Source organism: Pezoporus occidentalis, unplaced genomic scaffold (genome assembly GCF_034315485.1).
Source record: "Pezoporus occidentalis ecotype Australia unplaced genomic scaffold, CSIRO_AGI_Poc_V1 ctg144, whole genome shotgun sequence".
NCBI lineage: Eukaryota > Metazoa > Chordata > Aves > Psittaciformes > Psittacidae > Pezoporus > Pezoporus occidentalis.
Genome location: NW_026913252.1, coordinates 840,043 through 852,249, shown reverse-complemented (window position 1 = coordinate 852,249; position 12,207 = coordinate 840,043). Strand labels below are relative to the sequence as shown.

The window sequence follows — 12,207 nt, the reverse complement described above, 5'->3', positions numbered from 1 at the left end:
TGTGGGCTTTGTGCTTTCAGTCGGTGAATCTCATTGGAGCACAGGAAAATGAAATTGGTGACTTAAGCGTGAGCTGCTGGTGAATAAGCAGGGTACAGAAGTGGGGTGCCAAAGATGAGCAAGAGGCACCTCCTGGGTTCCCAAGACCCAGTGCCAGGCTGTGCTGTGCATGTACTGCATGTCCTGATCACACAGGACATGACAAGAATAGCCTGCAGTTGTTGAATCTTTACTCCGAGACAACATGTGGTGCTGTGAGTCTTATCTACAAGAATTGCTGGAATGTCAGTTCCCTGTTAAGGTTTTGATGCTCCTTTACAGTTTTATATGGAGTATAAAAAGGTTGCTAGAGAGATAAAATGAAACTGGTTTATCTTCCTACTGATCTCTGTTAATGTGATGCAGTATGTGCACGAACCCATTTCCTTCAGAGATGAATTCATGCTTTAGCTGCCTGGGGTTGGAAGGCAGCTATGTATCTGGTAGAGTCTGTGCTGTTCTGAGCTGGAATAACGTAGATCTCTTGTAGGTTCAGGTCCAGTTGTGGCAGTGTTCATGAGGCTGTGGAATGCTCCACATTGGACTTTACTCTGCAGTTGTACAGCTGGGTGTGGATTGGTGTGTTTGTGACTGTGGTTGCTTCCTCTTTAGCACACACAAGCTGTATGGGAGCTGCTTAGTGTGCTGCTGCTTTCTGTAGCCTACTGTCCTGGGTTCAGCAGTAGCAGTCATTTTCCTCCTTCTTAGTAGCTGGTGCAGTGCTGTGTTTTTGACTTTCAGCCTGGGAACAGTGCTGATAACACCAATGGTTTTAGTTGCTGCTCAGTGATGTTTAGTCTGACCAAGGACTTTCTGAGTCTCATGCTCTGCCAGGGAGGAGGGGAAGCTGTGAGGAAGCAGAGACAGGACACCTGACCCAAACTAGCCAAAGGGTGTTCCATACCACAGCACATCATGCCCACTATATAAACTGGGGGCAGTTACCCGGGAGGGCGAGATCACTGCTTAGGTAGGGCTGGGTATCGGTCAGCAGGTGGTGAGCGGTTGTATTCTCTTCCCTTGTTATTTCCCATATCATTATTATTATTGGTGGTAGCAGTAGTGATTTGTCTTACACCTTAGTTACTGGACTGTTCTTACCTCAACCTTACCAACTCCCTCCAGGAGTGGGGGGAGTGAGTGAGCAACTAAGTGGTTCTGAATTACTGACTGGACTTAAACCACGACAGTTCTTTTTGGCGCCCAGCTTGGGGCTGTTAAAGGGTGAGTGGGTCCTACTGATCACTCCTTGACTTTCGAGTCTGCGGATCAGCTTAAGGATTGGAATCCGGGAGTCTTGGTTGGTGCGATATTGCTGCTGGTGCACTGTTATCATCGCGATTGGCACTTGTTTTTCTTTGACCATCAGCAGCCCCAGAACAGAAGGATCCTCTGAGAGACCAGGCAAGGTAGACAGCTTTAACACCCAACCCTTTCATGACAGAAAGAAGGCTAGAAGCTTAGATGAATCTATTACCTGGCATTCCAGGCTTGCCTGTGTTCAGGGCTGTGTTTCCCCAGGTTGGCTTGGGCTTGTACTTGAGTGTTGAAATAGCTGAAATATGGAAGCTGCCTTTTTCTAGTAAAGCTTTGCATTGCATTGCCTTTTCTAAGGAGAAGCAGTGTCCCAGAGAGCAGTAGTGATGGGAGGCCAGTGCTGAGGAGGGAGAAGTGTGAACTGCCAGCATGAGGAGGGCAGTTTGCTTGGTGCCTGACCATGACCAGTAGAAGAGAGCCCAATTCCACCACGCCTTTGTCTTGCTTTAGCCCAGGGTGACCTCAGAGTCCACACAGCCTTGTGGATGTTGACAGGCATGTGCTTGGCTTCCACAGCAGTGCTGCTGATCCTCAGGGACAGTTCATGCAGTTCCTACTGTGAGACTCCTGAGAGCGTTTCCTCACTTTCTGGCTCCAAGGGTCAAGTCATTCCATGAGAAGACCATTTGCATTTTGAAACAGCTGCATGTGTCTTTCTGGTTGATAAGAAAAACTTGGCATTGTTGATCCAGACTTACCCAAATGCCTCAGAGACCAGAAGGGGGTCGAAACAGAATAAAAAAAGGTTCATTTTGTTTTCCTTGGGGGCATTTTTTCCTTTTCTGACCAAAGGATGTGAGTATTTGAGCTCTGAGCACTTAACCCACAGCCCCAGGCTCTGGGCAGCAGCAGAGCAGGGTCTCATTTGGCAGCACCATGCACAGGGTGGCTCAGCTGGGGCTGGCCATGCAGTGAGGCTCAGCTGAGGACTGCAGCATCCCTGCCCTTTCTGTTTGACTTTGCATGAACACAAGGACACCACATCTCCTGTTTGCTCTGGTTTTCCCATCTGTTTGGGAATAATAGAGATCAGCGGTTTTCTCTTCCAGTTCCTGAGGTGAGAGCTGCTACAGAGACAGACTGTTGTTGTCTGAGCAAAAGCTGACATTGACGGGACTGGCAGCTCTGTTCCAGTGACCTTTAATGTGGAATAGGAAAAAGAGGAGAAGCAAAGAGAGTGGGAATTGAACCTGGAATGTTGAGCTTTAAATGCAGGAGCTGTTGGCTCCCACAGCAATCCAGGCTGACGGGGCTTTCCTCAAGCAGAGCACTTGGCAGCTGTGGTTTTGTGGTAGCTCTTCCTCCCAGGGAGGATGGGGGACATGTGACAGGAGACTGGTGGATCTCCCTATCACAGTGGTCCTTTATTCTGTAGGGGTTGTAAGCATCAGAACCTGTGACTCTCCCCGCTGGAAGCTGTCTGGATTAGTCCTGCCTCCCCCTGCTCCCCTCTCAACCACACTCTCTTGTCTTGCAGTGAGCACAAAGATTCCTCGGAAAAGAAACACAAAGACAAGGAGAAAACCAAACACAAAGATGGCAGCTCAGAGAAACACAAAGACAAACACAAAGATAAAGACAAGGAGAAGAGAAAGGAAGAGAAGGTAGGTGAATCCTGTAGGAGGGACAAGAGGATGGTTCTGGTCTCTTACTGCGGAATGGTGCAAACTCCTGGGTTAAATGTAGTTTATACTTCCAAGATTTTATCAAACTGCAGAGAATTAGCCCAGGGCTAACCCCAAGACTTGGTCTGTGGAGTGCTGGGTATGAACTTGTCAGGGCTTTATCTGCAGGTATTGGGAGTGGAAACACCTCCACAGTGAAGCTGTGTCCGCTGACTCCACATTTCTTCCTCTGTTACTTTTCACTGCACCAAGCTTAGATTCAGAGACAAGGGAGATAAATCTGTTAGATGATGTTCATTCCGTGCAGGGACAAACTATACACTCAGCTCAAATCTACTGAAGAAATTTGAGGATCAGAAAATACTGAATTGACCAAGATTTTCATAAAATATTACCATTTTTGTGTGTCATGTAGGACACTGAAGGCTGCAGGGGATGAAGATACAGTCACAGTGCCCTTTGGTTCCTTTCCAAGTTAAATCTCCTGCCTGTGTTGCATGTTGGAAAACAAGGTGCTCTGGGCAGTGCTGTTTAGCAACTACTTCTTATGTTTTTCAGATGAAATCATCTTCTGGTGATATAAAAATAAAGAAGGAAAAGGAAAATGGTTTCTCCAGGTAAGAAATTAGGTCTGTGATCTGTAAAAGGTGGCAGTTTGGCTTTTCTTAGGTGCTCAGTGTTGGACTTGGTCTCTGGGTAGATACTGGAACACTTTCAGCCCTTCCAGACGATGCGTTCATCTCAGTTACGGTCTTGGTAATCAATCTGCCTACCTGATAGCTGGAGGTGGGAGCTGCTGGTGTCTGCCTGCACATGCTGGGTTTGTCCAAGTATTAAATAGGATTCCACTGAGGACACACTGAACTGTGGGAACACTGGTAGCTGGAGTAGAAAGAACCTTTGTTGCAACATTAGTACTTGAAGCCTGCAGGCAGTCTTCTGGAGACAGGGCATTGTGAAGACAGCCCAGACTGCCTCCAAGTCTCTTCTCTAAGCGCGTACAGCCTAAAGCCTTTGCAGAGGAGTGATGAGTAAGGAGGGTGCTTGTGTAAAATCAGAAGTACCTGCAGAAAATGCCTAGGTGCCTAGTCTGCTGAATTCCTGCTCCTGATAGAGCCTCCTGGACTTCAGTGTGGTACCAGGCGTCACCAAGTAGTCCTATTAAAAACCTGAAGTGAGCACTTAATACAAGAGTACATTTTTAATAGTTAACCACTAAGATCTCTTGTGACTTGTTTTAAATCCAGCCATCAGTTATTTTTAAGGCGGTAAATCAGGTGCACTGACTTACTAGAGGTCTGTGCAGTGGTGGCTGCATGTGCTTTCAGTCGTGTCCAGTTGTACATACCCGCTTTCTGTGGCTGCAGAGAGGCTGGGAGAAGCCCCCAGTCTGATCCATGCCTGTAGTTATTCTCTGTGTTTTGAATGTGCCCTGTTGACATGAGTTCTCCTCTTGACGCCAGTTCTTCCATCGAGCTAATTCTAACCCGCAGTCCGTGGCTGTCTGAGGCGCAGGGACGAGGCGCCCTCTCCAGGCCTTGCTGGGGATGCTCTGGAAGCACAAAGCGATGACATCCCATTGTTCCATGGTGTGGGAGCCAGCTAATAATAATTCTTTGTAGCCTCTGCTGCTGAGCAGCATTTCACATGTGAGCTAATCTTACCGGGGCCATTGGGTGCTGTCATATCAACATAACTGGGTCCTCTTTACGTGCAAGAGCATTGTCTGGTGTGTTTGAGGAAAGCCTGGAGGAGCTATCACAGTTGTGCCTCCCTCGGGGCTAAAAGCTGCCTAAGAGCAAAGTAATGATCTTCTTCTTTTTCCCTGCTGAAATATCCTTTTACAAGATGTTCTCACTCAGATGGTTTTTATTTTCTTCCTTAAGACTTGGTCGGATGAGCAATGCTACAGTCTCGGAAACAAGGCAAGTCAGGGTTCAGCTTGGTCACACAGCTCCTTTCTTTTAATAACCACACTCTATTTCCCTCTATTACAAAACGTTGTGAAATGTTTCAGTGTTAAAATAGATGAGATAAAATTCCTGCAGCAGCTTCAGCAACAGTAGCTCTGGATTCCTGCCTGGAAGGGAGACCAAATGAAATGGGACAAATACCTCTTTTTCCATCAGTGTTTTGCAACTGTCTCTGTGCTGCAGACTCGTGTCTGAGTTAATCAGAGGCAGTGCCACAGAAATGGCTTCTTAGAGCAGCACGTAGCCACTTCCCCTGAGCTGCATCTGCCAGCACTGCAGAGCTTTACAGCTGTGAAGGAGCAAACTGCTTGTTCTGCTTCATGGACACATCACCAGCTAAAATCAGGCTCCAGAATGTCTCTTGCTGACTGCAGTCTACAAAGCAGAATGCTGCTGCTTTTTTTTAATCCCACTTCATCCAATGGCAGAATCCACATGTTGACTTGGAAAGTGAGTCAATTGGAGCTGCTTGAATATGAATAGGAAAGCCCAAGATGGCACTGTTACTTTTTCTACCTGCGTGGAGCAGCACTAAGTGCTTCACAGTGTAATTTTGGACTCTGAGACATGTTTCTCTTGATGAAGATAAGTGAAATATGTCTGTAAGGTCTCAAAACAATGAGTCTGTTTAAAGGGATAGTGTCTCTTGCTTGCAGACTCTTGTTCCTGATGTCTTGGGACATTACAGCTAAAAAAATAACCTGATGTCTATGGTGTGTATGAGAGGGATGGGATTGTATCTTCCCACAGTTAGCCCGTGAGAAGAGATGGATCAGTTGAACCTTGCCAGACCTTTGTTTCCTTTTCTGGGTTTCACAAGCCTCATTATTGAGTTGGCAAAAGAGTCAGAGGAATGGCTTTCAAATCTTTGCTTAGTTGATAATCTTCTCTCTTACCAGGCTTGATGACGGTATTGAGTTGAAACTAAATGATGTACGCGTGCATTTCAGTTTTGGCTTAAGGATAGTTGAAAGGGCTGGAAGCTGCAGTTGTTTTTACTCAAAACCTCAAAGAACTGCAGTGAAGTCTGAGCAGTTGGAGTTGATCTTGGTGTTGCTTGAGAAATGGCAAATATGGAGACAGGGAGTGACTCTGTTGTCTGTGGATGCTCAGAGAATGACACACCTCAGGTCTTCGGGCTCTTCCAGGACTGGAAGATGCTGCAGATGGGAATTTCTCAAAACTGAGTTGTCGCTGGTTTCCAAGAGACTTCTTCTTCAAAGCTAGAACCACCTCTCTTTGCTTCTTTTGTAGTCCACCACGTATTAAAGATGAACCAGATGATGATGGGTTTTATACATCTCCTAAAGAGGACTCCAAACCCCTGAAGAGACCTCGAGAAGACGATGAGTAAGTGCTGTGGGTGCTGGTGACTTGGGTGCTTGCCTTTAGTTTCAGAAAGATAACATTGAGGGGGGTGGTTGGAGGTCTGAGACCAGGATTCTGATCCTGTTACAGGGTTTCTGAGCAGGGCAGGAATGGTATTTGTGGTGTCCAAGGTGGCATAGCGTTACTAACACACCTTCTGCAGGTGGTGCTGTGAAATGTTGCAGAGGTGGTAAATAGAATCATGGAATAATGATAAATAAAACCCCCAAACCCCAGAAGGTAGGTAAAGAGATCAGTGAAGATTGTAAAACCTGAGGTATTAGTGCTGGTTAAGTGGCTTCAGTGGTCTCTGTCGAGTGAGGAGATGACTGCACAAGGGAATAAAGCGTCAGCCTGTTGTTGGTGGGAGGTTTGCCTGCACTGCTTGGTGTGATTCACCTACAGCTGAAACATGTCATGGGTTATACTGAGGAGCACACATAATGTTTGCTGGTACAATGACCCACCCCATAGAATAAAAGCCCAGCTCCATCCCACTCATCTGTCACCACCTATGTGCATCCAGCTCCTTAGATAGTGTGACCCCATTAGCAGTCTGGAGGTAAGAGGTGGGAAGGGTTTAACCATGGTGGCATTCTGTCCCTGGGTGGTATTTCTGTTTCCAGGAGGGATGGGTGTGACACCTCTTCTTTTGTGTAATCATTGCTGCCTTCTGCTGAGTTTTGGTGACCTCCCATCTCATGTCTGCAATGGAAAGATTAAGAATTCGCCAGTAGTTAATTTTGCTATTGTTTAAACTGGTGGGGGATGAGAAAAGTGAGCCTCATGGGCAGATCCCAGACCAATGACTGGGAAAGGAGTTGAGGGTGGAACATGCCACTAAGCTTTTGCCCATTTATCGCATCCCTGGTGGCCACCCATCACTGGTGGCTACTCATGCTTCTGAAGCAATTCCTCATCAATGAAGATGTATGAGTCTGTGTATGACTTCTCTTTATCTGATCATTTTCATCAACTAGTCTGTGTGTTCTTGCAGTGCTGACTACAAACCCAAGAAAATCAAAACAGAAGACATCAAAAAAGCAAAGAAAAGGAAACAAGAGGAAGAAGAGGTAACGTGAAAGATGAGTTTGTGGTCAAAAAAAAGCAAGTTGGTGTTGGATTATGTAGAGCAGGGGTAATCTGATTCATGAGTGAGGAGGCAGGGGCCAGTCTGGGACAAAGGTGCATGTGGCAGGTCCCCACCTATGGTGCAGATTAACTTGTCTGAGCTGTTTTGTATAAGTAGCCAGGAAAACTTTTCCTCTCCCGCTCTTAAAACACAATGGATGGAGAAGGTGCCTCAAGGTTGTCAGCATGTTCCAGGCAATTCACAGTCCTCCTGTTGAGTAGCTCACAGAGGTAGAGGAGCCTCACTGATGACATCTAGTAGTTGCACAGATGATGTAGCACAGTGCAGAAGCAGAGGAGATGAAACTGAGATGAGCTGCTAAAAAGATGCTTAAAGCTTTTAGACAGAGCCTGGGTTGGAAATGTCTTTGGAGAGGGATTTGGCCCAGAGGTTATCCATCATTTGAGACCAACAAACTACACTCCACATCTAGCAAAGTTGCCTTTGTGAGGCACATGTTGCAAGCACCTCCTGGCCACAAGGCTAATTTCCCCTTCAGTGAAAGTGTCTATACAGTGATCTTACACCAGCAGGTTTCCAGAAGCCTCCTCACAGTGGTGCAAGTGAGCTCTGTAGCAGCTGCCAGACTGGGTACACTGATGCAGGCCAAGGAGGGTGTTTCTGTAACCAAGCAATCACATTACTATGGCCCAGACTTGCCACCTATCAGGTGAGGCAGAATAACTGACTGTGTGCACTTAGCATGTCCCAGGTATAAAATAAAAAGAATGTGACTTAACCCAGAAGTGGGACATCAGCAGTTCAGCTTGACAGGATGATCAAAGAGCTTATTTACATGGTGAGGCCACAGGAATTCAGTTATTTGTGATCAAACTTATATACCCCAAGAAACAGTCTTTTAGGTTTAAAGCATGTTTTCAGGGAGAGGGGAAATATAGTCCCTGGTTCTAACAGATTCTTCCTTGTTTTGCAGGACAGCAAAGCAAAGAAAGACAAGAGCAAAGATAAGAAAGTCCCTGAAGCGGACAAGAGAAAGAAGCCGAAGAAAGAGGAGGAGCAGAAGTGGAAATGGTAATTATATATCAGTGATGGAGGCTGCTCTGCACCTGGGCTCTCCTCACTTCCTGTGCTGAGGAAGCACTTCTGGCTTCCTCTTCCCTTGATTCATGAGGATTTGTTCAGAATAATTGGCTTACCTTCTGGTAAGCTCTAAGTGGACATCTCAGTCACTGTGTTCATCCTCTGAAACAAGAAAGAAGCTTTTTGTGGGGTTGTTCTTTGCCCTCCCTCCATCTACTGTATGTAGAGGCTACCTGTAATTAGCACCATTAGTATTGTACCCATAGCCTGCTCCTTGCTGACACTTTTCAGACCTATATGAAAACTTGTAGGCTTGGGGATATCAGCAGGAATATATAAAGAAGTGCAGATGTGTTAACTAGTGTTTGATAGTGTTCTGTAGAGGGTACAACATGAGTGTCCATCTTTTTATTCTAGCTGCGTGTCAGCTCTGTGCCTCCCAGAGCTGCTCCTGCCTCTGAAGTCAAAATGACGGTTGGGTCAAGCGACCGGTTAAACTTGGGCTGTTTGGAAATGACTTTTGCAAACAAATTTGAACTGGAAAGCACACTTTGTCCTGCCCAGGGTCCCACAGCGACACCGCAGAGCAGCTGAAGTTGTGCTTTCACTCACTCTTACGTGTTTTTAGAACCTTGTTTAAATACATGTGTGCTTTCTGGTTCCTTTGGAAACCAGGCCTGAGCTGCGTCACTAGTGCTCTGTGTAAGAAATGTGCTGGATTGGTTTTAGATATCCACAGTGACTTAAGCTACTGTTACATTGAGGAGCTGTTACTGGTGTGTTTGGAAGTTTGGATGTTGGCGCTTCCCTCAGTTTAATGCATCTTTAGTTTTCAGGAGCACGTGTGTTTTCTGCACTCCTGTAATCTCCTGTGATGTATTTTAGGACCTTTTGGGGATGATGTTTACAGGAGTGTTTCTTGTATTTTTAATAGACCTGTTGTGTTGCCTTTGCAGTCTTAGTCCTTTCAGAGTCACTGTTTTACCCTTTTATCATCACTCTTACTGATCCACCTTTAAGAAGAAAAATTCTTCTGTTGTGTTTATAGTCTTTGCTTGTTTCTCTGATTGTCACAGCTTCTTCAGAACATCAGCACTTGCATGGCTTTTCATGCTTGTGTTCTGTTAGAAATGTGGGTTTCAGGCACTTCCCCAAAACTATCCTGGGTTTTTTACTGAGCGCTCCGCTTTGTTCTCAGCCCTTTGACATGGTATTTTTCATGTGCTTTGCCATTAGCAAACCACAGGGACACGAAGCAAGTGGAAGCTACAGAAGGTCTCTATAAGCCTTAATCTGTTGTCTTTCGGGCTTTGGCTCAGCTGCTCTTGCTGGTTCTAACTTAATACTCTGTTTTCCCAGCTCTCTTGTATTGTAGTCTGTATCCTTCAGCAGCAAAGCTGTACTTGGAAGTTGTCCTGTTCCCCCTCAGCTGCCTTGGCAGCAGAGCCCCAGGTAGCTCTGTCGAGCTCTGTGATCGCTTCCTGCTGAGGAGAGCTGCCTTTGAAAGCATGTGCTTCAAAGCCTCGCAGTAGGTACCTGCATCCTTCTGCTGATGTCCTGTCATCCATCTGCAGCTTTGTACAGTGGGTCTTTGCTGGACAAGGTTTCATCTGCACTTCACTTCCGTCTCTTAAGGGCATTTGGTGTTCATCTGAGTCAATTTGCTGGGTGTCTGGTACCTCACATGCTTGCCTTGAGCATTTCCCTCCTCACTTCTGTGAATACTTGATGCTACACATTCCCAAGGCATTGGCCTCATTCATCACCATGTGGAGCTCTTTTAGAGGTCATTTTCACACCCTGTTGGTGTGTGAAGAATATGTGATCCAGAAGGATACCTTCTGAGCACTTCTCCCACCTTGTGTTACAGCAAGTTCATTTCCTTGGAATAACATATCCCTGAGGTATATTCTGCTTTGTTTTTTTTTTTCCTTAAGAATCTTCTCTATTTTCATTTCACTTGAAAACCCTCCCCAAGCCTGTCTTCCTGAGCACCCTGGCATCCTTGGAAAGGTTTGATATGGGATTTAATCGAGGAAGCTGTTAGCACAGTGTGTGCTGATGTCAGTAATGCAGTATTCCTGACAGGCAGCATTCTCCTCACTCCCACAGAAGCATGTGTAGAACGTTGCTTTAGGAGGAGGAGCTGCCCTGGGCAGTGCTGCTGTAAATGCTTTGTTTAAAACCAAAGGAGTATGAAAAATTGACCAATCTCAGGAGGCTCACTTGAACCTTTTGTCTAAATGCTCCTGTACAAAGCTTAGGAAGGTGGAAGTGGGATTGGGATGGTTTATGATCTTTGTTTGTCAACCTGCTCTAGTGGAAGGTGTTCCTGCCTATGGCAGGGAGTTGGAACTGGATGATCTTAAGGTCCTTTCCCACCCAAATCATTCTGTGGTTCTTGCTTTCTGGTGGCTTTGGGCTTAGAAACCATCCCACAGATCCCATGTGTCCTCATAGCCCTCCCAAAAGGCATAGTGTGCTTCAGCTCTCTGTTTAGACTATTACCTTTCTAGTACTCCTTTTACATGTGTCCTTTGTACAAGGACAGGGTAGAGAAACAGTATTTCTCATCAAGTGAATACAAGAGTGATGAACCTTCCAAAGGTGCAAACCTGTCCTGTAAGAGTAGTAGCTACTTTGAATCATCCCCTCGTTCTTTCTTACTGGCGTAAAACCATTCAGTGTCAGGGAGAATCACTGTGTTCTGGCTGGGAGGAGAGGAGAACGGTTTCAGTTCATTTTGCTGAGAGCAGCTTCTGGGTGGAAGAAGTCAGGCCTGTGTTTGACAAAACATTTCCATTTGTAGCTCTAATGGATTTCAGAAACAGTCCATATGAATGTAAATATTAGGGATCTAAAGTTCAAATGTCACTATTAGGTCCTTGTATCAGCATAGTTTACTCAAGCCTTCCTCTCAGGTGGGGACTGCGATCTGCCGGGCAGCTTTTGTGCTGAGAGTTGGGATTTGTGAGCTCTGCTGGGGAAGATGTTCCTGTGCTTCCCATACGAAAAGGCAGGTCTGCTGCTGCGGTCAGGAATGTGCCTTTCTAACTGCAGCCAAGTGCTGCGTCCCAGGCAGTTGGCTTTGTGCAGGCACCAGTGAAGCATTTTGAGTGTCTTGTAGCAGGAGCTCTTTTTCCTGTTATCCTGGCAGGGATGAAGTGTTCTGCATTGGTGTGTCCCTATTCCTGGGACACATGTAGGATATGTACATCTTTTCCCAGCTGCTGTTGTACCCAGAGTGGGGCTGCTCCATAGGGCTGGCACTAGAGGGAAGCTGAAACCCTCTTTTTATTGTCTTGGCTGCTCAACAGGGTTGCATGGGCAATTCAGAGGCTGAATGCAAGTTGGTTGATCACTAAGGTAGAACAGCTTTTTTCTGCATCGGATCCTGTGCCAGCAGCATGGAGCAGTGATGTTCTGGTGATCATGAAAGGGGTGTGGAACCAGTGGCTTGGGCGGAGGGTGCCAAGGGTGATCCTGGGAGGTTGTTCCCTTGCAGCACAGGAGTGGAGATGCCCGGTGTGTGACACGAGTGCAGCATGTGCACAACATCTTTAGAGAGGTGCTTTAAGGCAGGTTTACAGTTTTCCAGTGCTGCTCTGCTTTTCTTCAAGTATGCTTTTCTTACCCAAGAACTGGAATGAATTTCACATGACAGAGCAGGTTTTAGGCTTTCTTGTCCAAGCAGGTTTGTTCTCAGTTAAGT

The 12,207-nt window shown here is 46.2% G+C and overlaps 1 protein-coding gene across 1 annotated transcript in view; it reads left to right on the top strand.

The window, feature by feature from the left end:
• The window catches only part of TOP1 (DNA topoisomerase I), a 66,984-nt gene that overhangs the window by 37,277 nt on the left and 17,500 nt on the right, over positions 1-12,207 (top strand). The window contains exons 4-8 of the mRNA XM_062610086.1: positions 2,834-2,960; positions 3,540-3,598; positions 6,209-6,304; positions 7,320-7,395; positions 8,389-8,486. Coding sequence (XP_062466070.1) covers positions 2,834-2,960; positions 3,540-3,598; positions 6,209-6,304; positions 7,320-7,395; positions 8,389-8,486 — 456 coding nt within the window. The remainder of the gene's footprint in view (positions 1-2,833; positions 2,961-3,539; positions 3,599-6,208; positions 6,305-7,319; positions 7,396-8,388; positions 8,487-12,207) is intronic.